General features: G+C 44.0%; 2 protein-coding genes across 18 annotated transcripts in view; one reads left to right on the forward strand and one right to left on the reverse strand.

The window, feature by feature from the left end:
• LOC124143677 (probable phosphorylase b kinase regulatory subunit alpha) overlaps nt 1-20,535 on the reverse strand; it is a 91,392-nt gene extending 70,857 nt beyond the window's left edge. For all 17 annotated transcript variants that reach the window (XR_007218986.1, XM_048387647.1, XM_046512712.2 and 14 more), the window contains exons 1-10: nt 20,327-20,535; nt 18,496-18,654; nt 15,771-15,987; nt 14,665-14,747; nt 13,578-13,658; nt 12,942-13,040; nt 12,484-12,525; nt 4,336-4,440; nt 2,792-2,845; nt 717-839 (exon numbers count right to left, since the gene is read on the reverse strand). Coding sequence is in view for 16 of the 17 variants with exons in the window: in XM_048387647.1 (XP_048243604.1) it covers nt 717-839; nt 2,792-2,845; nt 4,336-4,440; nt 12,484-12,525; nt 12,942-13,040; nt 13,578-13,658; nt 14,665-14,747; nt 15,771-15,987; nt 18,496-18,654; nt 20,327-20,404 (1,041 nt within the window). In the remaining variant the exon portion in view is untranslated. The remainder of the gene's footprint in view (nt 1-716; nt 840-2,791; nt 2,846-4,335; nt 4,441-12,483; nt 12,526-12,941; nt 13,041-13,577; nt 13,659-14,664; nt 14,748-15,770; nt 15,988-18,495; nt 18,655-20,326) is intronic.
• A 96-nt stretch (nt 20,536-20,631) lies between these two features.
• On the forward strand, nt 20,632-22,662 carry LOC124143680 (cytochrome b-c1 complex subunit 8-like). The gene is made up of 3 exons (XM_046512720.2): nt 20,632-20,768; nt 21,811-21,967; nt 22,364-22,662. The coding sequence occupies exons 2-3, from the start codon at nt 21,814-21,816 to the stop codon at nt 22,456-22,458; spliced, it is 249 nt and encodes an 82-aa protein (XP_046368676.1). The 5' UTR covers nt 20,632-20,768; nt 21,811-21,813; the 3' UTR covers nt 22,459-22,662.
• Nucleotides 22,663-27,096: the final 4,434 nt, after the last annotated feature.

Here is a 27,096-nt window from a genome sequence, read left to right on the forward strand (position 1 = left end):
TCCATCACTTAGCATCTTCCCGGGGCAAGAGAGTTAACTGACTTTAAAAGTCCAGTTTCCACCCTTGCCGAACTTGGCTGGAATTACTGGGCTCGATCGTATCGCCACCAGTGGCTATTACCAGTTATGTCCCTTCTAAGCCTCTCCTATGGACCAATCAGATTCCACCTCTCGTATCACTTGCATTTGGTTCACACAAAATGGTGGTGCTGAGTCAGGACAATCTAATCGATAATCAATATCTATATTGTGATAAAACGGGTCTTACATCACAAAAAAATGCATCAAATGACATGAGCACCTTGATTAAAAACATGATAAGATTTGGAAAATATCTGCTGACAACGAGTTGGCGGTGCACATGCTTTGCAAATCCTGCAATTGACCGAAATCTGCACGACAGTTTACGAACCGGATTTCGATTTCGGTGCGCGATTTTGATTGGACTATGCATAGACTCGTTAGTCCAGCCAAAATGTAACTCCATAATACCAGCCTAGTTTGGCAAGGGTGGAAACTGGACTTTTATAGTCAGTCAGCTCCCTTGCCTCGGTAAGATGTCACTTAGTTGTGGGCCTGTTAGTGTGGAGAAGGGTCAGTAGGAGCTAGCCCTGCTGGCTGCATACAAATTTGTTGTTAAATCTACCCCTGTACATGTTGAAAAGTAGTGGAAGAACACGTTCATGTAACCATGTATATCATGAGAAGTTTCTTACCCTTTGTTTGTCGTTGTTGAAGAGCCCGTCGAGGATGAAGAAAGCAAAGAATATGGGCCACTGACACTCGATGTTCTCAAACACTCGCAGCTCCCAGGGTTCATAGTGGAGCCTGTTGGGGTTCTACAATTCAACACATCAGGGATTTATATGGACCTGATGGATTTATATTCAGCCCCAAGTCTGCAGTAAATACAGTAACCATTCCCAAGTTGGAATTAAAAGTTTTCCAACTCATGCTATTATGCTATTGAACAGCTGGTATCATCACTATTTAATGGTGATATATATACTAGCCCACTAAATAGAAATTCTTCAAATGTGACTAAATCTATGATTGGCGAATTATATATGTTTATAATGCTCGCCACTTGGCTACCAAAAAGTAAACACAACTGGTGACAATATCTGTTTAAGATATCTGTTGGCTTCTAAAAACTTAGATTTGGCTTCTAAAATATTCAAGTTACAAGCCGCTTGGCTCCCTAACAAAAATACAAACTTAGAGGGTTGAGATACACATGCTTATGATACAGTCTTAATCATACAATAGGCTTGGCTTATTATTGCAATTTTTCTTTATTTATTATGGAAATGGTTTTGTCGCTTTTTTTATAGTTATTAATAATGCTTTGTAGAGATGGCTGGTAGTTAACTACTGGTAATAACAGGGCAATAAAGAGTAAAAGGATTTCATGCATAATTATTCATAAACCATTGAAAGCAATGTTACAATACAATGCTACAATATGAATTTTGGAAAATAAGATCTTTAACCTGTTAAAAAGACCCCAATTTTGAAAGCAAATAATTATTAATAACTGCCTGCCGGGGGCACTTAGTTGTGAGTCCTAGATAGATCCCTGCACTTACAGGGACATGGGATGGTCTAGCTTGGTGTAAGTAGCAAACACATCTCCAGTGTTATGTCACATGTAACTCAGGGACAGGAAACAGTCTACTTCCTGTGCCTGGGCCCACTTTCACAAAGCTATCTTAACGCAAAGACATAACTGCAACATTGATTTGTTTGTTTGTTGTTTAATGCCTCACTCAGCCATATTCCAGGTATTTCAGATGGCAGTTTGTAAATAATCGAGTCAACACCAGACAATATAGTGATTGACATTATGATCATCGATCTAGTGAGTGAGTCAGTACGGTTTTACGCCGCTTTTAGCAATATTCCAGCAATATCACGGCGGGGGACACCAGAAATGGGCTTCACCCATTGTACCCATGTCGGGAATCGAACCCAGGTCTTCGACGAAACGAGCGAACGCTTTAACCTCTAGGCTACCCGACCACCCCAATCATCGATCTAAGCAATTGGGATATCATGACATGCATCAACCAAGTCAGCAAGCCTGACCCCCCGATCCAGTTAGTCGCCTCTTACAACAAGCACTGTCGAGAAGCATGGGTTACAGAAGACCTATTCAAATCTGGATGTTAATGTGTCACTTTTACATTGATTAGAAATCATATCACTAAAATCGCTTTGTGAACATGGCCCTTGTTACAATCTTTTCGAACTACCAAATGAAACATGCTGCCAGTTGGCACCAATTTGTTTGTTTGGCTGGTTGGTTGGTTGGTTGGTTGGTTGGTTGTTTAACGCCGCACTCAGCAATATTCCAGCTATATGACGGCGGTCTGTAAATAATCGAGTCTGGACCAGACAATCCAGTGATTGATATCATGAGCATCGATCCACCGATTGGGATCGATGACATGTATCAACCAAGTCAGCGAGCCTGACCACCTGATCCCGTCAGTCGCCTTTTACGACAAGCATAGTCGACTCTTGCGGCACGCATGGGTTTCTGAAGACCTATTCTACCCCGGAATCTTCACGGGTCAATTTCTTTCTTTAAGTCACTGAATGAGGAAGAGCATAATTCACCCAGCAGTCCTGAGTTTAAGCAGCTTTAAGTTCTTTCCAACCAATGACAATTGACCAAACAATATTTCTACTCCATCAGCTTGATCAGACGTAAACGAGGAAATGTCAGTTTTGACAGCTTCTTAATGTGAATGTACTGAAGTTTGAAAGCACCCTGTTACTTCCTCACCTCTTTAGCTGTCTTGTAGCCATCCCTGAGGAAGCGGCTGCATCCATATCTTCCCTGGAATTCAAACAGTGATTGGTGAGAACAAACATGAACACAAACTGTATATGCCCTAACACAGGAACTGACATGAGTGTAGACCATCAACATACCAACCCAGTCACACTGAACAACCCACCACCAACCCACCCAACCAACCAGCCCAACTGCACAATCACTGACTCACCCACCAAATCACCAACCAAAGCAACTGCACAATCACTGACCCACCCACACAATCAACCAACCCAACTGCACAATCGCTGATGCACTCACACACCCACCAATCAATCCCAACCAACCAACCCAACTGCACAATCACTTACCCTCCCACAAACCCACCAACCCACCCCAACCAACCCAACTGCACATTGACTGACCCACCCACACAGCCACCAACCAACCAACCCAACTGCACAATCACCAACACAACCACCAACCAATCACAACCAACCAACCCGACTGCACAATCACTATCCCACCCATACAGCCACCAACCAACCCAACCAACCAACCCAACTGCACAATCATCCACACAACCACCAACCAACCCAACCAACCAACCCAACTGCACAATCATCCACACAACCACCAACCAACCAACCCAACTGCACAATCACTGACCCACCCACACAGCCACCAACCAACCCAACTAAACAATCATCCACACAACCACCAATCAATCCCAACCAACCAACCCAACTGCACAATCACTTACCCTCCCACAAAACCACCAACCCATCCGAACCAACCTGACTGCAAAATCACTGACCCTCCCACAAAACCACCAACCAACCCAACTGCACAATCACCGACCCACCCACACAGCCACCAACCAACCAACCCAACCAACCAACCCAACTAAACAATCATCCACACAACCACCAACCAATCACAACCAACCAACCCAACTAAACAATCACTTACCCTCCCACAAAACCACCAACGCATCCGAACCAACCCGACTGCACAATCTCTGACCCATCCACACAACCACCAACCAACCCAACCAACCATCCCAACTGCACAATCACTTACCCACCCACAAAACCACCAACCCATCCGAACCAACCCGACTGCACAATCACTGACCCTCCCACAAAACCACCAACCAACCAACCCAACCATCCCAACTGCACAATCACTTACCCTCCTACAAAACCACCAACCCAACTGCACAATCACTGATCCACCCACACACCCACCAACCCAACCAACCCAACTAAACAATCATCCACACACCCACCAACCGATCACAACCAACCAACCCAACTGCACAATCACTTACCCTCCCACAAAACCACCAACCCATCCGTAACCAACCCGACTGCACAATCTCTGACCCATCCACACAACCACCAACCTACCCAACTGTACAATCACCCACACAACCACCAACCCAACCAACCAACCAACACAACGGCACAATCTCTGACCCACCCACACAAGCACCAACCCAACAAACAAACAAACAACAAACATCACAAGTAGAAACAGGATCCACCTACCTCCAGTTTCTCTTGAATTGTGCGTCGCGTGTGGTCAATCAGCTCCACATCGTCCACAGCGAAGGCAGGATATCCGATCACAGTCAGCAGTCCAGCATCAATCTCCTACAGAGAAGCAATGCAGGCAAAATAATTATAAATTCTTACACTGTCAGCATATATGATGCTGATAAATAGCATATTATGTAACAGATCTTGACATCTGACCTCGTCAGTTGATCAGATAACCTCTGGCTTGACAAGGCCATTATAACCACATCTGACCTCGTCAGTTGATCAGATAACCTCTAAGTTGACTGGGCCATTATAACCACATCTGACCTCGTCAGTTGATCAGATAACCTCTGGCTTGACTGGGCCATTATAACCACATCTGACCTTGTCAGTTGATCAGATATCCTCTGGCTTGACTGGGCCATTATAACCACATCTGACCTCATCAGTTGATCAGATATCCTCTGGCTTGACTAGGTCGTTTTGTAGAATTTTCCTATTCGGAATATTCTATAAGTAATACGTTACCACTGTTATACCGAGGCTGTTGTCTCCCACAACTGCTGCTATAGCGAAATCTACCACAGAGATCTCAATTACCTCATGCAGCACGTGCGTAGCCACCTAGCTGCCATGTGACACCCTTCACTCTTGTCTCCTGCGAGAGCAAGTGCTCGGGGGACGGACGGGCGGGCAGCAGCCCAGTGGTAACGTATTACTCATAGAATATTCTGAATAGGAAAATTCTACAAATTACATTAAGTAATACGTTACCACTGTTATACCGAGGCTGACTACCACAGTAGGCGGTGGGGAGCACCTACAACCCGAATCCTGACTGCTAGCGTTCCTTCCGACCAGCGGAAGTAAACACCAAGGCGGAAGCACTCGATGCGCATGCACCTAGCTAGGCGTTACCCTATAGGAATACCAAAGCACTGTCAAGCGCATACCGTAAGGCTCAATCGTCATTGCCAAAACGATTGGTGACTCCAAACGGCCCCACTGGATAGGTATTTCATCGCCGCAGCGGATGAGAACACTGTATCCGAGTGAGCTTAATCTTAGCCTTAAGATAATACTTAAGGGCCCTGACCGGACACAGCGCTCTGTCCTCGGTATCAGCAGGATGTAAGATTTCTTTGAGTGATCTTACAGTGAATTCTCTCTCCGTTTGCCCGACTCTGATTCTTGGCGACGAAGCCCATGAGCAGGCCCAGTTTAGATCAGGTTAAACAGTCGAAAAGAGGGAAATTAATTTCATTCAGACCGTATATCCCAGAGCAAGCCTACTTAAAGTATGCATTAGGCGCGTGACCTAATTCCAGTATTTGTAAGCATGCATCACAAGGTTGGGATACACGACAGACAATTAAAGACATAATTGTCAAAATACAAATAAGGACAAAGCACACAAAAAGCCGCCCTCACCTGTGGTGTGAGTGCGCTGGTTTGCGGGACCCCAACTCCTGTACCCACGGCAGTGGGAACATTGGAGTCGACCCAGATTGACCACCGTGCAAGGTCAGACGCCTGAGGAGTTCGGAATTGCGCTGGGCACACCCCTTAGGTGCCCGCTTGCGCCGCGATCCGCGGGCCAAGACGGTGCACACTCTCCACGACGGCATCAGCGACCTGTTTGAGGTAATGATTGGCAAAAACCGAGTCAGAACGCCAGTAACAACCTCGTAATATTCTGCGAACAGAGATATTCGAGTGTAGGGCAAATGTTGCCGCTAGCGCCCTGATCTTGTGCGGGTTTGACCCCGCTACCGGTAACCCCCGAGACCGGTACGCCAGATTGATGACAGAACGAAGCCACAACGCAATCGAGTTGCGAGTTATGTCAACCGTGCGATTAGGGTTACACGATATGAACAGACGGTCACGCCCTTGTCTACGTTCATTCGAAGCCTTAAGATAATACTTAAGGGCCCTGACCGGACACAGCGCTCTGTCCTCGGTATCAGCAGGATGTAAGATTTCTTTGAGTGATCTTACAGTGAATTCTCTCTCCGTTTGCCCGACTCTGATTCTTGGCGACGAAGCCCATGAGCAGGCCCAGGCGGACCGCTCCTTCGTCACCCCTATCGAATCGTACCTTGGCGACATCGAGCGCATGAATTTCGGATACACGTGCCGCCGTGGCAAAGGAGAGGAGAAATGCTGTTTTCCAAGTCACATGCCGGAACGAAGCACTATGCAAGGGTTCATACGGAGCTTCCGTAAGTGATTGCAACACTAGGGAAAGATCCCAGGCCGGTGCCCGAAGGCCCTTCTTAAGATCGTGCTGTTTGAAACCCTTGATAATACCCCGTATCACCGGCTCTTTGGAGAGACTGGTACCCATAGCAACGTCCCGTACCGTAGCAACGGACGAGACATAGTTGGCAATGGAACCCCCGGAGAGTTTCCGGGTCACTCGCAAGTGAGACATGAAACGAGCAATATCCTGCACAGATACCTTATCTGGCGAATGAATGTGATGTTTACAACACCACTTCGTGAAAATAACCCAACGTGCATTATACACCTTCTGGGTAGAATCACGATGCATACTAACGTATGCCCGAGACGCCCGGCGAGAAAAAACTTTACTCCTCAGACGCTCGGTGACAACATCCACGCGTGTAGATTGAACTGCCCTGCGTTTGGATGAAGCTGACGGGTGTGAGGGTGGATCAAGAGATCCGGTCTCACAGGCAGTGGAAGTGGCGACTGCGTGACCTGGGTCAGCAAGTCGGGGTACCACGATCTGTTCGGCCACATGGGCGCGATCAGTAACATTCGACAGCGAACTCCTCGGAGCCGGCTTAGAATGTGTGGTATCAACGCTGTCGGCGGGTAAGCATAAGCGACCAAGCCTGTCCAGTCTAACGCGAGAGCATCGTGATCGATGGCCCTCGGGTCCTGGACTGGTGATACAAACAACGGGATTTGATTGTTGAACCGCGTTGCGAACAGGTCGACCATCGGACGACCCAAACGTTCGCACAGCCACTGAAACACTACTGGGTTCAGCATCCACTCTGTGGGGCTCGGATCCCCAGGCCTCGATAGAGCATCGGCCAGTACGTTCCGCACACCTGGGATGTGACGGGCGCGTATCTGGCACGGGACACTGTCCACCAGAGCGTAAAACTCGAACGTGAGATCGAGTAGCGAGTGACTGTGGGTTCCCCCCAGTTTGTTCACATAGGACACTACCGTCGTGTTGTCGGTCGCCAGCATGAGCCGGGCGTCGACGAGACGATGCTTCCAGTGATTGACTGCGTTGATCACTGCCTTGAACTCGAGACAAGTGATGTGAAGACCTAGTTCGTCTACGCACCACAGCCCCGAGCTCACCTCCCCCTTTAGATGGGCGCCCCAGCCCACTAGAGAGGCGTCTGTATACAGGGTCAACGTGGCCCGGTAGGGCCGCATAGAGACTCCTGATAAGACAATGTAAGGGACCGTCCACCACTCCAGATGCGGTCGGAGCCGATCCGGGAGGGCGACGGTCGCACTGTTCACCACCGTTGCTAACAACTGGATTAAAAACCGTTGCAGCGGGCGGAGTTGGAGACGACCCCGTGCGGTGCAGTCCTGGGCTGATACAAGTAGGCCTAACAGCTGTTCCCAAAAGTGAACAGTCTGTTGCACCGCTAAGACTTTGGCAATCATCGCCTGAATTTTGTGCCACCGGTCTGGGGGGACAAAGAGGCGATGGGACACCGTGTTGAACCGACCTCCGATGAACAGCAAGTTCTGAGAAGGGGTTAACTCGCTCTTGGGGAGATTGATAATCCACCCAAATTGCTCCAAGAGCCGACGTGCGAAATCGAGATGGCGTGACAGGGTGTCCGTCATTCGATTTGCTACTAGCGAGTCGTACGCGAAGGTACACGAAGGTACGTGAAGTACCGGACACCCCTCCTGTGGAGGAACCCCACTATGGGGGTGGTTAACCGGGTGAACAGCCAGGGAGCGGACGTGTGAATCATTCTGAGTTCGGCACTGTCCTACTTGGGAACGAGAAATATCCTGGAGTAAAACCCCGGTGTTATTTCTGGTAGAGCTAACTCCCGTACTGCCCCTTCTCCACCAACCTGCCGATGGCATCGGCGAGGATGGGAAGATCGGTTTCCGAATCGAAACCTGCCAACGGGGCAACGGTGAGCGGCGGATTCGCTTTGAGATCAAGCCGATAGCCGTACCGAATCGTGTTGACCACCCACGGGTCGTCGAACACTTGTTCCCAATTCTCCCAGTAAGTCTGGAGTCTGGCTCCCACTGGGGAAGGAGAGGGGGCCCTGACAGGTTGCGGCAGGCGCAACTGTCCAGGGCCAAGTGACTCAGGTTCGCCTAAGGGCCAACCGAAGTTGGCGCTGTCGGCATACGAACCCCTCCAATGAGAGTCACCTGGAGGGGCCCTTGCCGTCCGTCGACGACTTGGGCTTCCCCCAGTTCCCCGTCTTCCCGCGAAAGGGCAGCTGATTGCCCATACCGGAGCCCTCAGGGCGGGACTACTTCCCAGAGGAAGAAGAACCCGACCCCTTAGACCTACAGGCCGCAGCAGCCTGGGGCGCGCTCCGGTTAGGAGCGGCACCCAGGCGCCTATGCAGGGACCCAACAAGAGCAAGTGTGTGCCGAGAGTCCTCGGCAACGTACTCCAGGGAAGTATTTAAACTGAGCAGGCAGTTGTAAATGCGCTGGTCACGGTCCGTGGGAGAACCTTCGACCAGACAGGCCGCTGCAGCCAAGTAAGTGTCTCCGTGAGACATGGAGTGCCGAGCGAGGGCGTCCAGCTGGTGCAACCGCTCAACATGGGCCTCCGCGGTAGGACCAGCCTCGGGAAAGGCAAGGTCATGTACCGGGAATAAACCCTTTCTCCACGACGTCGGAGGCAACGGGAGACCCCGACCGGAGGCCGCCGCGAAGGTGTTCTCCAAGGAAGGCTTGAAACCGCGCAGCAAGGTCGATGCGGGGAAAGCCATGTCGGAAGACTCATCGTATACCTCGGAGGAACCCACAGTCGTGGATTCCCCGCGGTACCGGCCGGGGCATGTCCTCAAAGAGGTCATAAACCATGGCCACGCGGTCCTGAACCGATAGCGGGAGCAATGGTTTCGGGGGAAGGACCGGTGACCACGGGAGCCGCCGCCGTACCGGTGGACCCCGCGGCCACCGAAGTGGCTGGGGACGGAACAGCCAGCGGCCTATCCTGAGATAAGGCCGCCAGCTTGGAGTCCACAAGTTATGCAAGTAATGCAGCGACGGAATCCCCGGACAGCACACGGGCCGCCAAGAGATCCGCCGCTTTACCGGTGGACCCCGCGTCCGACCCCGCTGCCACCGAAGAGGCCGGGGACGGAACAGCCAGTGGCCTATCTTGCGATAAGGCCGCCAGCTTGGAGTCCACAAGTTTCGACAACAATGCGGCGACGGAATCCCCAGACAGCCCGAGGGCCGCAAGGGGATCCGCCGCAGCCGAGGAGGTGGTACCCGCACGGGGACCCCGACCGGACGAACCGGCCACCACAGGGGTGGAGACGGACTGTACGTACAGCCGGTACCGCTCAAACTCCGCAGGCCCCAGACCTTCGCACAGGATGCACCGGGTGTCCCCGCAAGGAACCCTGCACCGCGGGCAACGATCGTGGGGATCCCGGGACGACAAAAACTTTCTGCACACCCCACAACTCCGAGGAGCAGGGGTAGAGGGGGTGGATACTGGGGACATATCCATGTCAGACATTGATTGTTTGCTATAAACAAAGAACAAAACATGGTTACAACGCACGCACCACAATGATTCACAAACGAACATTTTCACAAGAAAATAAACGAGCAATGTGAACATATAACATACACATATAACTTTTATTAAAGAAATAAGTTATGTTAACCCCCAAAACATACAAGAACAGGGGAAACGTAAAACACAACGTGCATACGCGAACCCCGCAAGTATATAGAAAAAAGGGCGGGAAAATTTTTCCGTTTGGCGGGAAAATTATAACCAAGCGTAGCTACCGCAACGACCCATAAAAGCACAGTTTATTAGAGAATAAACTATAATAAATATCACCAAATTTTCAAGGAACGCTTCAGCAGGAGAAAACACGTCTTGCTAAGCAGACGAAGGAGACAAGAGTGAAGGGTGTCACATGGCAGCTAGGTGGCTACGCACGTGCTGCATGAGGTAATTGAGATCTCTGTGGTAGACTTCGCTATAGCAGCAGTTGTGGGAGACAACAGCCTCGGTATAACAGTGGTAACGTATTACTTAATGTAATATAACCACATCTGATCTCGTCAGTTGATCAGATAACCTCTGGCTTGACTGGGCCATTATAACCACATCTGACCTCGTCTATTGATCAGATAACCTCTGGCTTGACTGGGCCATTATAACCACATCTGATCTCGTCAGCTGATTAGATAAACTCTGGCTTGACTAGGTCATTATAACCACATCTGATCTCGTCAGTTGATCGGATAACCTCTGGCTTGACTGGGCCATTATAACCACATCTGACCTCGTCAGTTGATCAGATAACCTCTGGCTTGACTGGGCCATTATAACCACATCTGATCTTGTCAGTTGATCAGATAACCTCTGGCTTGACTGGGACATTATAACTACATCCGACCTCGTCAGTTGATCAGATATCCTCTGGCTTGACTAGGTAATTATAACCACATCTGACCTCGTCCGTTGATCAGATAACCTCTGGCTTGACTGGGCCATTATAACCACATCTGATCTCATTAGTTGATCAGATAACCTCTGGCTTGACTGGGCCATTATAACCACATCTGACCTCGTCAGTTGATCAGATATCCTCTGGCTTTACAAGGTCGTTATAATCACATCTGATCTTGTCAGTTGATCAGATAACCTCTGGCTTGACTGGGCCTTTATAACCACATCTGATCTCATCAGTTGATCGGATAACCTCTGGCTTGACTGGGCCATTATAACCACATCTGACCTCGTCAGTTGATCAGATAACCTCTGGCTTGACTGGGCCATTATAACCACATCTGATCTTGTCAGTTGATCAGATAACCTCTGGCTTGACTGGGACATTATAACTACATCCGACCTCGTCAGTTGATCAGATATCCTCTGGCTTGACTAGGTAATTATAACCACATCTGACCTCGTCCGTTGATCAGATAACCTCTGGCTTGACTGGGCCATTATAACCACATCTGATCTCATTAGTTGATCAGATAACCTCTGGCTTGACTGGGCCATTATAACCACATCTGACCTCGTCAGTTGATCAGATATCCTCTGGCTTTACAAGGTCGTTATAATCACATCTGATCTTGTCAGTTGATCAGATAACCTCTGGCTTGACTGGGCCATTATAACCACATCTGATCTCGTCGGTTGATCAGATAACCTCTGGCTTTACTGGGCCATTATAGCAACATCTGACCTCGTCAGTTGATCAGATAACCTCTGGCTTGACTGGGCCATTATAGCAACATCTGACCTCGTCAGTTGATCAGATAACCTCTGGCTTGACTGGGCCATTATAGCAACATCTGACCTCGTCAGTTGATCAGATAACCTCTGGCTTGACTGGGCCATTATAGCAACATCTGACCTCGTCAGTTGATCAGATAACCTCTGGCTTGACTGGGTCATTTAAACCACATTATCAATGCCCTCTTTACACTAAATCCTTAACGTCTAGCGAGTGAGTGAGTGACTTGGGTTTAGAGCCCCTCTGAACAGTATTCCAGTTCTATTTGGATGCTTTGTCTAATGTAATAATAATACAGTGTGCATATTTCTTATGCACCAAATCCACACCCTAGAGCAGGCTCAAAGCTCTACATTTCTACGTCAATGGATCTGTGCTACTGGATTTTCATTCTCAGCTCCCTGGAGAGTATACAACCTAAGCTGCCTGTTAGGTGCTAGAAGTTAACAGTCACATTACCATGTCATTCTGACAGGTATCCATTCACTGCTGGGTGAACAGAGGCGTTTTTCGATTAAAAGTCTCTTGCCGAAGGAGACACATGTGCTACATGTGTGTCAGTGTGCCATGCAATTGTCACATGCACGAAACTAGTTCTGATATGGATTCCTGCCAGAGCTGGTCGCCATCTTATTGTACTACAAGTCGAGTGTAAAGTTCAACTGACCTTGGATGAAGACTCCCTTGGCATCATGGAGTGAAGAATGGCCTAAAAGAATAAATTAGTTATAACTATTTCACTTAAGTAAACGACAAATGAAGGTCATTATGGGAAACATTCTATTCAATGAGATTGATGATACCACTGAAAAATATCAATTTATGAACAAGTGTTAAGTAACACTTGGTTATCTCCCTTCAATTCAACATTTTACAAAATTAAACATACAGTTAAAATTTTATATCTACACACGCACGCATACACACAGAGAGTACACTACGTTTATAACGAACACGGTTATAACTAAGTTATTTTTTAGTCCCGACTATTTGTTGGAAATATGCTGTATATATGCTTATAACAACCTGCAGATATTACAAACAAACTATGGTTATTATGAACGAAAATTAGTGGTCATGAAATTCAGGCATGTATCAGTGATGAAGACTTCCTTCTGTACAAACCTGACATTGCTGAGCTTCATCTGGGAGGACATGGATGATGGAGGACGGACCACCGCGGGCGCCAAACAGATCCAACTCATTGATGGCATCCAATGCAGCCTGACGAGTCAAGTGCAGATTAACTCTTTATACTCGGCTTGTCACGATTCACTGATGCTTTGAGCACTACACAATACATTACTGATACACCTACTCACACCGCGATTTAGGTTCTATTTCATATCCACTTTCAAAAAGTGGAATAATTTACATTTTTGTATCAATTCTCGAGCAGGTTACAAGCAATACTGGAAGTAATGATTTTGCAAATGGAGTGAGTGAGTGAGTTAGGTTTAATGCTTTGTTGAACAGTATTCCAGTTATATCGCGGCGTGTCAGCTTAATGTGGGAGGAAAGCCCTAAGTGATGCAGGTCTCAGATGTTTACCATTTCGGTGAAACCCATGAGCACGGGTATGGTGCTGACAAACCTAGAAACATAATCGGGGCAAACCGGGATTCGAACCCACAATCATAGGTTTCTGGCGTGCCCAGGGGATGAAACAATTCACAGAGAATTGCGGCGTCTTAGACGACAGAGAATCCATGCGGTCATTTACTTTTAAATCAAGGAAATGAACAGTCTACCCAATCCTACCTTGGTCATGCCGATGGAACTGGAGTTGAGTTCTGGAAGGCCGTGATTGGTCTTGTCTCCTCTCTCCCAGATACCATAATCCTGTATACACAAACATCTGGAACTGACTTCAGGCATCACATATACCGTATTCGATGTAATAAGCGCCCCACTCTTAAAACCCTTAAATATGGGCAATTAAATTCTGGAAAAATATATCTGTCGTATATAAACATTTCAGACTGTCAGCATAAACCACGAAATTTATCTTTCAACTCTGTTTTTTCACCCAAATAATATTCTAATAAGAGCCCCCTGTTTCTAATTTTGAGCGCGCCCTCGGCGCTTATTGTGTCGATTACGGAATATATTTTTTCGATGACAAAATTAGAAATTTGTAAAAAATCTGTATTAGTTGTGAAAGTCATTGGAGTATCTTTAAATTTAAGATTACCAAATCTCTTTACTTATCAGACATGTTGCAGAGATTAGAACAGAATTTTGATTAACATTGAGTTATTTTATTAACACTTTTCATATACAACTTTGAATTGCATCTAAAGATTACTGAAGAATCATGATAATTGAAATGATAACAAATCCTTTGAAAACATAGCATAACTGTTAGCAATATTCCAGCAATATCACGGCATGGGACACCAGAAATTGGCTTCACACACTGTACCCATGTGGGGAATCTAACCCTGGGTCTTAGGCTTGATGAGTGAATGTCTTAACTACTAGGTTATCCCACCCCCTCATCCCCACCCCCCATACTTATGTATACTTATCCTGCATTACTCCTTAATGCATTTACTGCTTGTTCTTGACAGAGAAAGAGCTGTGTGAAGATCTTGCTGAGCAAAGTAGAAGTTGTTTCAACTAGCTGAGTGGCCAAACCTATCACACAGCTCCCACGTGACCACCTAGGAAGTTCACGGTTCAGCACATTACTGCTGTCACCCATTGAGAACAATTACCTGCTTTTGTGTCTCAGCTCTGATCAACAGAATTCACCACGTGATCACATATTTCTGTGTCATGCATTTAGGAGTAATGCAGGATAAGTTTAAAAATAGCAGCGTAACAGGTAGTACTAAAGCCTTACTGGTGTGCGGTACGCTGTCTCTATGTAGAAGACGAGGTTCTGAATGAACGCCACCTCGTCCAGCGTGTAGACTATCTGCAAGCCTGGAAGCAACAACAGTGAGTCAGTGAGTATGGTTTTACGCCGCTTTTAGCAATATTCCAGCAACAACACGGCAGGGGACACCAGAAATGGGCTTCACACATTGTACCCATGTCGGGAATGGAACCCAGGTCTTCGGCGTGACGAGCGAACGCTTTAACCACTGGGCTACCCGACCGCCCCGAAGGAAGTAACAACACAGTTGATCAGGGTGTTGCTCTTAATGAATGTTATCACTGGTTTGCCTGACCTGGCCAAAACTAAACTGTTCAGGATTTCCCACTTGATCTTCACACAGAACATAGTTGGGAATCAGACATTAAAAACAAATACTCAAAATTGGAAATCTGACAGACCACCTTTGTTTATTTGTTGTTTAAGGCCACACATAGCAATATTCCAGCAATATCACAACGGTATGTACATATTGAATCTGGACCAGACATTCCAATGATTGACATCATCAGCGTCGATCTACACAAGTGGGATACGATGACATGCATCAACCAATTCAGTCAATGTGACCACCCGTTCCCGTCAGTTGCCTCTTATGACAAGCATGGGTTGCTGAAGATCCAATCTAACCTGGATCTTCATGGGTTTTTCATCTTTAATAAGACTGCCTTTTCACTGCAGCTGATACTTACTAGCCATAATACTACAGTCTGATACAGACATCCATATTTCAGCTAGCTAGGTTGCAGTATGGATGGGGGATTTTTACCATGTTTTCTACTACAACCCCCATTGGGATTTCAGAGCCTATTCTGGTTGTCAGGGCAACTAAGGATCAGGTGATCAGCCTCAGTGACTTGGTAGATTGAATGTCATCACCATGATCCTGACAGTGTGGAACATTGCTCAGTATATCAATCACTAGTTTTCTATGGCCCAGATCACTTTTTACAGACTAACATTATACAGCTTAAATATTGGTGAGTGGGTTGTTAAAATATCTAACACTAACGTTCTGATACAGGCGTCTGTCTTTTCATGAGATTGATGTGCAGCATGAATGATCTCACCTGTTGCTGTCATCTGAGCCAGTGTAAGCAGGAACAGCGATGTTGCGTCCAGCTGGAGATGGCCCCATTCGTGGTCACCAACAACAGCCTTACCAGTCTTGCTGCAGAACTTGGCGTGGAGAGAATCCTTGGGGTTCTGTGTCTTCTTAAACCTCTCCAGCTTGTCAACCTGCATCATCATGCACCGTAGCAGCCCCCGCATGTTCTTCACCACCGACTGAAACAATCCCACAGTCATGTCATGTCTTCAGTCTGTGACAACACTTTGGCATCTTCCCCAAGCTCCTTCCCAGCGCGTGACACCTTCGTTACACTCTCGGTAACATCGCTGCCACCAGTGTGGGCGCAGCCATTACAAGAATCTTGAAATTTGCCCTCTAACCCCAAATGTAGTAACGTTTATACTTTAAATATGTCTTTGGGAATGCCATCATATTTCATTTTGAAAAGGTTTACGACTGACCATATTTTCCAGATGAATTTACTTTGTTGTTTAATTGGTTCGAGGTGGCAGACAAACGGAAAATCAACCAACTTCTCCCTTACATTCTTACTATATCAACAACACGAATGTTTTAATGAAACAGAAATTCAAATTGACAAAGAAAGAAAGTAATTTAGCAGTGATAAGTGTATTCAGCGTCATGACAGTCGTCACTTGTTTGTAAACATAATGGTCATTCGGTTGCGAGTTCAACTCCAAGCATGGTTGGGGCCACCTATTCACAGTGGGGAGTTTTGACTGGTGGCAGCGATAGTATAGAGAGCTCCGCAAACAGGCTATCGCTGTGAGGAGCTTGCATCTTCCCAAGGCAAGTGAGTTAACTGTCTCTAAAAGTCCACTTTCATCCTTGCACTGGTGCATGTTTTATATAGCTAAATCAAGCCCTGTGAACTAATGAGGTGAGGTGAAATGGGGTTTAACATCGCGTCCCAAGATTATTGCACTTATACAGCGACGTGCATGTGTGTGTTTGTGTGGCTGCTGGTACTAGTCCGGACTGATGCCGATTTATAGTGCTAGCTCACTGAGATACCATGCTGCAGTTTAACATGAATACCCCACTCAGACACAGTATACTAACTCCGAGCCGACCAGTCCTTGTTTTAGCCCCTCAATGCCGAGTGCCAGACAGGATCGAACCCCGGACCTTCCGCTCCCCGGGGCGGACGCTCTACCACTAGACCACGGAGGCGGTCTGTGAACTAATAAAGAAATCTATCGCACTCAGTCTTTGTGATTGCATTCTTTAGTAGTATTAAAACAGCATTTGTCATATGGCCTTCAAACTTCTGGTGGGGAATAAATCTCAGGTTTTCGGAGTGGCATTCAAATAACAGGATAGCATAGCTGTATATACCGTATTCGACATAATAAGCGCCCAGAGCGCTCTCAAAATTAGAAAAAGGGGGCTCTTATTAGAATATTATTTGGGTGAAAAAAAAACAGAGTTGAAAGATAAAGTTCGTGGTTTATGCTGACAGCCTGAAATGTTTATGTACAACGGATATATTTTTCTAGAAAATAATTGCCCATAATTAAGGGTGCATATAACACACGAGTGCATATTGTACGCGAATAAATAAGTCTTGTGAATATTGATCAATCGGAAGGGGTGCTGATTGGGATTGTTCATTTGCCAATATATCAGCAAATACCGCCGTGGGCGCTTATTAGAGCGGGGCACTTATTACGTCGAATACGGTAATCTGTATATCAATGTAGCCAATGAGACCGATATCAAAACCACTTGCTGTATATTGCATGATGAAGCAAGACTCCGCTCCTATTATGACCAGCAACTAGTCAAGGCCTGAACAGTTGTCAGGCACTCAAAATCAAACTAAGTAAATAGCAGGCCTTGAAAGCATGTAATTGTAAAATACCAGTGTTAGACATTGGCTCTAGTCCTACATGTAGTCCTTGTTAAACTGACCAATAGTTAAGGTATCATAAGGACTAGTGCAAATTTGCCATTTTCAAGGTTTTCTCTATATAAGAGCTCCCGATAAGCTGTGTATCTGTGTAAAATACGTATCAGAAATGCAGAAATACGCAGTAAAATAAAATCCAAGCGTATCAAATACACAACGAACATTACAGATACGCTACAAAAATAAAACTTGTGCGTATCATCAAAATATTGTGAAGTAACCCTGCGTATTTGATTAGCGAATCAGCAACTTATTTTGAAATTATAAACGGGCATTCCGTCAACCTTGCCAAACTCCACGATGACAGTTACATCATGATCATCTGCCATCACACTTTCTTGTGGAAGTATCTTGGTATTTGTGAGTTCTATAAAGCTCTCTAACCCAAATGACACCAGTTTGCAGGGACTAGATGAATAGTGTTGTTAAATATTTACCTGAAATACCCACATGTGTCAAAACTAGAGGGTTACAGAAATTTTTAATACCCAGATAGAATTACTGATACCCAATGATTTTAAAATGCATGGGTAAAATACCCACAACACCAAAAGCGTATCTGGAGCTCTGTCTATATGTTATCATTATAACTGCTAGTGGACCAAAAATGTTAGTTTCTACCACTGAATACCATGGCCATCATCATCATATTATCATCAGACTCAGACAGGACATGTAGGTTACCATGGTTACATGGAAAAAACTATTGAAGTATTTCATGTACAGCTACTGAGTCCAATGAAGGGACAGGACTGCAGCCACCCTGGCCACGTTGGTGTAGTGACTTCACCTGTTCCAGCTCGTAAGCCTTGGATCTGTCTTCATCCAAGTCGGCTGCCTTCCTGTAGGCGAGGGCCAGGCCCCACACCGCCATGATGGAGTACACATTGTCTCTCACCCATGCATGGCTGCTGCTTTCACTGGCCGATAACAGTCCAGTTGCTGGGTTCTGAAACGAGTGTAGGGTAGAATGTACTTATCATGTTTATGTGGCACAGCAAATAATTTTTAGGAGAGGATTTTAGAAATTGTGAAAAGTGTCTAACTCCATTAGAACATTAGGTAACCATGGCAAGTACTGTATATGCCAGTGTACTTTTCTTTAAAATCAATACATATTATCTGACCCATTGAAAACGATACCTCATGTGAATACATTACAGAGCATAGTGATGCCAAAATTTAACTACAGAAAAATTGCAGCCATATAGCGCCATTTCCCAAAGAAGGCCAAATACTGTAAAACGTGAAATTAATGCATCTCCAAAAGAATGCGACCGCTGGCCCCTAGCCAAAAATGTGACTCAATATGAACGCAACACCCCCTCCTCTCAAGCTTCAGTGGATTTATATCTAAAGTAAATGTCCTCTGTCAGGTTTACAGGAGAATCCTCACCTTAATCCAACCTTACATTAATCAAATCACACACCAAATAGCACTGCTTATTAGCGCTGAGTAGAGTACTTCGCTAAAACAATACATCCGTGCTGGCTCGTGTCGGCCTTTGAAGCAGTCGCAAAGAACAAAGACACCATGTTGGGTGGGTGGCGTTTGTCTGGATGTGATCGGTGATGACAAATATGATTGACAATTCACAGGATGTAATTAGTGTTTGAATGACATTGTTTATATACTTGTTACAAGTGCTGCTCAATAAACAGTGATGTGGAATACATAGTTGTTTGTTTTCAGCGTATGTCTAAGTTGGAATTTCTGCTATCCAAAATGTCTTATTGTTGATATAAATGCGATGTTTAATAATGCGAGCAAAGACCACTCGCATTTTTCGCAATTAATTCACGCTCGCGTTAATTTCAAGATTTACAGTAGTCAATTCAGGTGTTTCTCTTTAAACCAAGCATAAATTCTGGAGTAACAGTCACTCAACAGAACACAGCTAATACCATGAATACCAACAGCCAGCTTTTGGCACCAAAACAGGAGCAATCACAAGTGAGCAGCAGAGCAAAGATTTGAATTTGTGTGCAGGGCTCCATTATCCATCCATGTCCACAGAGACAGCAATGCCCACACAGAAAAGGTTAACTTGCACATTTTACAAGTTTTTTATTTATCAATACTAAGTCCCTTGAACAACTTATGAGAGTATGATTAATACTGTTTCCACTTCACCATGTAAAACAGAGCTGTTTTCACCATGACTCAAGATTCTGTCTTTGCCAATTAACATGGCCAAGCCAGATTCTGTGAGAGCATGCATATTGCTGTTTCCATGTGATGTGATTTTGACATGGAATAGTTTTTCCGATTATGCACACAAACAGACTCAGCAATTACACTTTCACATAGACGTATGACAATTGTAGCGCTAACATCATTTCATGGAAAGGGGCCATAGTGAATAAAATGGGAACTGTTATGGCCAAGAATGTTTATAAACATGCACAGATGACAAATCATCAGTTGTGTACATACATATTGCAAATTCCCTGCTTCTGTGTGCACAACGTGATAATTATCTCAACTATAAATTGAAATATACTTCCCTTCTTCACCATGTTCCCACATTGACAAGTAACGTAGTCTAAAATGATCTCTCCGGTGCAACTTCAACTTTATGTTTACAAAAACAACATTAATTAAATCCTGCATAGCCTACCTGATACTTCAAAATACTCTTGTTAACAAGTCTCTGGTAATAATCTAAGCGTATGCCGGAGTTACTTCTGTTCCTCATAATGATGTGTTAGGATTTACTTAAAATTCATTCATGTATCATCCATCGATTTTTAACATCGTCATTGAGATTCCCGTATAAAATGAGCGAACAGATGACCTTCAGATGTGTACGAGGTCAAGGTCGATATACGCAAATTTAGTTTCCAGTTGTTTCGTACATTATTCAGTCCCAAGTTAATATTCACTTTATTAATGATAATTTGTTAACAAACAGTTGAAAAATGTAAGTTTATTTTTTTATTCAGGAGTTCGTTGGAGACATGCCATATGAGCGTCATATCAAGATACGAAAAATAAGGAGGTTCAATCTGCCCACAAGATCGTTCTTTTCGTAACAGACGAAAGAGGTTTCAGAACAAGCGGTATGTATACATTTTCTTGGCAGTTTGATTCATCACATAAAAAGCCGTCTTGTCTGTAAACACTCATGCTATTATGTCGCGTTGAATTAAAAGAGGTTTTATGTGATTGCTCGATCGTATTCTGAAATGTTTTCTCTTTCGATGTTGTGTCACCAGTTTTCGTCACCCAACCATGACTTCAAAGTTTTGTATCTATAGGTAACAGATTTGGTCGAAGGTTTTGAACAGAAAGATGAAAGCTATTGTGTAGTCGGGGATGAAAGTGAATTGATTTGTGTGTATATTACTGAAGGCTATGTTACCTATCTTATGTCATTGACAAGGTCAAGATGGTCACATAAACTACAATAAAACGATTCCAAAAGGCTGAACATGGGAAATCATTACGTAGGCCCAGAGTGTACATGGGTACGACTTACGTTAGCATGGATAGCAATGTGCCTATCAATACCAAAACGAAACCTGTGACATTCACTTAGTTTGTAAGTTTGTAACACAGTCTATATAGATCTAGATTAATGTTAGCCATGATGACTGATCCAGTGCCGTGCTCAGACACAAGATCATGTAACTAATAATAACAATAAAAAAACTCGCAAAATAAATTATAGACGAGGCCAAAAGTTTTTGTTATTGTTATTAGTTATTGTTATTAGTTACATGGTCCTGTGGCTCAGATTACTTATTATAAGACTTTATTATCCCTGTGTTATGTGTATTCTGATGCTCAAGAAACATGAATTGTAGTTTTCTCTCTAATCACATTAACAGCTGTAAAACATCTCATTCAATTATCATGCTTATAAAAGACAACTTTCCCCTTAAAAACAAGCCATCATCTGAGTATTTACAATGTCTGTTTGATGCTACACCCCTTGTTTTAGCACGTGTAATTGTAATAAACATGGCCTTCTGAAAACGTATGATTTCCTTAAACCTATGATCCGATGATATATCCCTGTCTTAGACAAATGATTGATCAACTGCAAAAGAATGTATAATTGAGTATTAATTTAAATAAATTTGTTTTCTTTTATTACAGAAAATGGGTCGCGGTTTTGGTAATTTGGCCAATGTGAGGGGTATTATCACCTACACCCTCTCCCCATTTGAGCAGAGAGCATTTGCTGGGGCTATTTCTAAAGGGGTGCCTAACATGTGGAGGAGGTTTTCAAGCCAAGTTCTCAAAGTCGTACCTCGTAAGTAAATGTCCCAAACCTTTCGAATGTTGGCGTGTTGAGTTCCATGCTTCTTATGACCATGTAAACAACCAACTGAATATGATGAAATGGGTATGGCGATTTTACACAATGTGCCTTTCCTTCTGTAGCATCTACCATATGGAATCTCCATTTTTTTTGCCTTCTCAAGTCACTAAATAATTGTCAACACTTAAGAGGTGACAGTTATACTGTATAACTAATCTTTTTCTTTAAAGTCTTTCGCCGGACATGGGTCTTTGAATTATGGATATAGGAATTTCTTTATCATTGTTATTTATCATATTTCTTTTTAAAAAAAAATTTTTTTCTAAAGGAATAGTTTCTGATGAAAATGGTGTTGCTTTCCATAATACAAGAATGTCTATATTTCAGCCCTTGTTGTGACATATCTGATCTTTGACTGGGGAAAATCAGAACACATGCGGCTCACAAGGAAGGACCCAACAGAATTTGTCAATGACAAATAAGTGTGCATATTTATGGAAACTATAGAACATCTTATTGGCCATTTGAAGAGGAATAGTTGCTTTTATGGCCTGTGCATCACTGAGATATGTCACGAATGTCTAAATCTTGGATGGAAGTGGAATGGGCTTAGAGAAACTGAAGATGTGATGTTTTGTTTGTCAGTAAATTGAAACCTGTTCTTAATAAAAACCATTCTTAGTGTTTGTTCATTATTTGTGATATTTGTTAACAGGGTTGATATACCAAGATGTACAGTCGAACCTTGTTCAGTCAAACTCTTGGGGACCTGGGGAAAAGTTCAAGTTATCTAGGCTTTGAGACAACCAACAAAGTGAATTTTCAAAAACCATACATCGTGTTATGAGGTATTATTCCAAGGTCCGGACACAACACTAGATTTCAAGGCATAAGTAAATGTCAGTGCCCAGGCTGCTGGTCGTGAAGGGGGCAGCAATTCAGGTGTATCGTCCACCTATAGACTGGAAGGTAATTTAAGGTACCGACGTTTACTATCGAACCTACTCCAGTCAAAGTTGGTATGAGATTATTAAACAGTCATACATAGCTGGATATCACATTTAAAGACAATCGGTGCATGAATAAAAAATCTTTCTTTTTTGCTATCACTATATTTCATCAACAACCAGACCTGTTCGTCACAGATGGAAGGAGCATTCATTGAAACAGCCATCTGCATAATGCTACCCCTGCGTCACAGGGCCATATGACACAGTTGAACCAATCAACTCAACTCGAGAGGGTGCATGGGAATCACGCATGCAAGAATACGGTGTTAGCGTTGGGCGTCTCAACGTGCACCCTTTCGAGTTGAGTTGATTGGTTCAACTGTGTCATATGGCCCTGTGACGCAGGGGTAGCATTATGCAGATGGCTGTTCAATGAATGCTCGTTCCACCCATGACAAACAGGTCTGGTTGTTGATGAAATATAGTGATAGCTAAATAGACAAAAAAATTATTCATGCACCGATTGTCTTTAAATGTAATATCCAGTTATGTTTATTATGTTATGACTGTTAATAATCTCATACCAACTTTGACTGGAGTAGGTCCAATAGTTTTTCAGATATTGTAGTAAACGTCAGTACCTTAAATTACCTTCCAGACTATAGTTTGACAGATCAAAGTATAAATGATGATAAATATAAAGGAATCTGCATGGCCTGGAAGGTAAATTCTAGACAACCAGGAATTCGACACATTCAAGTTCAACACGAGGTTCAAGTTTCTGTTGATGACTGCTTACTGTACACTCACTTCCATTTTGGGAACCCCGTGAAGATCCGGGCTAGAATGGGTCTTCAGAAATCCATACTTGCCGTAAGAGGCAACTAACGGGATCGGGTGGTCAGGCTCGCTGACTTGGTTGATGATGCATGTCATCGTAACCCAATTGTGTGGATCGATGCTTATGATGTCAATCACTGGATTGTCTGGTCCAGACTCTTATTTACAGTAGTGTTAAACTACAAAAAAAACTCATGAGTTCAGTTGACTTGACTTCTTAAGGTACACATACTGGTATTTAGAGAATAGACAACAAGAAACTTCCGTCATGAGAGAAAGAAAATCAGTAATTCTTAGTTGTGAGTAGATTGTTTTATATTTTACTCATTTTAAGAAAGAAACTGAAGAAAAACATGATACCCTATTCGACGTAATAAGGACACTCTCAAAATTAGAAATAGGGGCTTCTTATTAGAATATTATTTTCGTGGTTTATGCTGACAGCCTGAAATGTTCATATACGACAGATATATTTTTCCAGAATTTAATTGCCAACAATTAAGGGTGTATATAACACACGAGTGCGTTTTATATGCGAATAAATAAGTCTTGTGTACATTGATTAATTGGAAGGGTGCTAATTGGGATTGTTCACTAGCCAATATATTAGCAAATATCGCCGTGGGCGCTTATTACATCAAATACGGTATGTCCACCTTTCAGAGAAACTTCCCTGAAGTCATCTTTTTGTTCAGATGACAAGATGTTACCAGTTTGTGAAGTCATGAAGCAGTGTGGTATCTCTTCGACTGGTTGATCAGCATTGAGAATAGCTAAAGCGCACATGCACCAATATTGGAAAGGCGTTGCACACAATGTTTCTACTCTAGGGGGTAATGTTTCAGCTTGTGCACTGTATAGCAGTATTATCGTGAGAACATCTGTCTCCTGTGGTCTGGCTATTCCAATATGGCCTGTAAACAGTTTGCAGGTCTTTACTTTGACACATACAAAGAGAGATTCCGCCTTCTCACGGACTGGCAAAATTGTAAAACTTTTGTAAAACAATTGTAAAAGGGTTGTTCAAATTTACTCCCTTAATACAATATTCGATGGAATAAGCACCCAGGGTGCTCTCAAAATTAAAAATAGGGGGCTCTTATAAGATTATCATTTTGGTGGAAAAAAACAGTTGAACGATCATCAATTTCTTGCTTTATGCTGACAGCCTGAAATGATACAAAAGAAAAGTCTGTGCGTATTATACACGACATATATTTTCCTAAAATGTATTTGCCCATAATTAAGGGTGCGTACAACACGAGTGCATACACAAATAAATGTCTTGAGTGCATTGAAAAGGGTGCTTATTGGGATTGTTCACTTGCCAACATATTAGCAAATATTGCCATGGGTGCTTATTGCATTGAATAAGGTAGCTAATAAATGTGAAGATGCTGTCATGACTTCAGTTAAATGTTTTCTATCAGCCAATTACAGACCGTGTAATTGTTACCATGGCTTCTGAAGTGAATGCTATCCCAGGCTCAACTGCCCTGTGGAGATTCTGAGTCTTAAGCAACCTATGCTTGTCATATAAAGAGGCAACTGAATGTAATGTAGACTCGGTCACTTAGTTGTGTCATTGTACCACATCATGGCTTGTTACCCATAATATCAATCAAGGTTTGTCTGGTCCAAACTATTATTTACAGGCCGCAATCTTACTGCTGGAATATTGCCGAGTATTGCTTTACACAACAAACAAACAGCTTTAACTCTTTAAAGACGTTTTTATTCTTTCAATCAACAAGTACATGTATCTTTAACTTAACAATACATGAGGTCTTTCAAACAATATTTGTAATGAGTTGTAATTCATGACGACTATGACCCATCAAGAGTCTGTGAAGTCCTTGTGGTATGTGTGTACCAGTGAGTGAGTTGGGTTTAACACCGCTTGTAACAGTATTCCAGTTATATCACGGCTTGTCAGCTTAATGTGGGAGGAAAGCCCGAAGTGATGCAGGTCTCAGACGTTTACCCCTTCGGGGAAACCCACGAGCACGGGTATGGTGCTGACAAACCTAGAAACATAATCGGGGCGAAACCGGGATTTGAACCCACTATCATAGGTTTCTGGCGTGCCCAAGGGATGCAACTCTGCACAGCGAATCGCGGTGCCTGACGACTGGGCCTCCCGTGCCCCCATGTGTGTACCAGTGCATAACAGTACAAGAGTAGTACATTTGCTCTACAGTCACAGCATCCTTGTTATCTCAAGGGCTCGCATTTCGGTAAACATACACTAACTCCTGGACCCATTCACAAGTTTTTTTGCGATCTTAAATAACCTGCCCTTGATTCATTAACATTTTACCGATCGGAGGTCAAGATAAGGAAAAAGAAAATTGGTAAGGGAGGCAACTCCTATTGCCTAGAAACCAAACCCACCGACTTTTATGGACATGAAGACATCCTTCCCATCAAAATCATTTTTAGGGCTTTCCACTGCATGTTTTGGTACGTTAGACCTAGTAATATATAGCAGTCAAATTGGCTAAAGGAATCAAGGGCAGGTAATTGAAGATTGCGAAAACCTTGTGAATGGGTAAAGGGGCGAGTGTAGGTTTACCGAAATGTGAGCCCTGGAGATACAGAGGATGCAGTCACACCGGTACAACCATCTTCAGAGGGAATTGAACAAGGACATAGGAGGATCATCGACAAAAATATGACACCATTAGGGAAGGCTCTATTTTCAGCACATCAAAAACCTCTGATCCACCAATGCAGCTCTTTTTTTACCCTTGTCCCGTGAAGATTCCGGGGTAGAATAGGTCTTCAGCAACCCATGCTTGCCGTTAAAGGTGACTATGCTTGTCATAAAAGGTGACTAACGGGATCGGGTGGTCAGGCTCGCTGACTTGGTTGATGCATCTCATCGATCCCAATTGCGTGGAATGATGCTCATGATATCAATCACTGGATTGTCTGGTCCAGACTCGATTATTTACAGACTGCCGTCATATAGCTGGAATATTGCTGAGTGCGGCGTTAAACAACAAACCAACAACTTTTGGGACTAGTGGTTCAGGCTTAAAAAAAATAAAAGAATCGGTTCTCAGGCAATGACTTAATTGCGAGTGGGCAGGCGTTGTTTTGTATTTTTTGCTGGTTTTAATTAGTATGTAACCAAATAAACAGTTGTGTATCATCAACATGGGAAAGGGCCTCCCTTCATAAACAAGCATACAAACTCCTATTGCCGCAATGACCATAACAAGAGATGCGCAGTTAAGCAGTGCGCGTGTAAAGGGAAATAACTGCGTGCTATATTGGATCACATTGTTTTTAAGTGTGAGGATTTAAAATTAAAAAAAAAAAATT

The sequence above is a fragment of the Haliotis rufescens genome, unplaced genomic scaffold (assembly GCF_023055435.1).
Source record: "Haliotis rufescens isolate VD_foot unplaced genomic scaffold, xgHalRufe1.0.p SCAF_7, whole genome shotgun sequence".
NCBI classification, from domain to species: domain Eukaryota; kingdom Metazoa; phylum Mollusca; class Gastropoda; order Lepetellida; family Haliotidae; genus Haliotis; species Haliotis rufescens.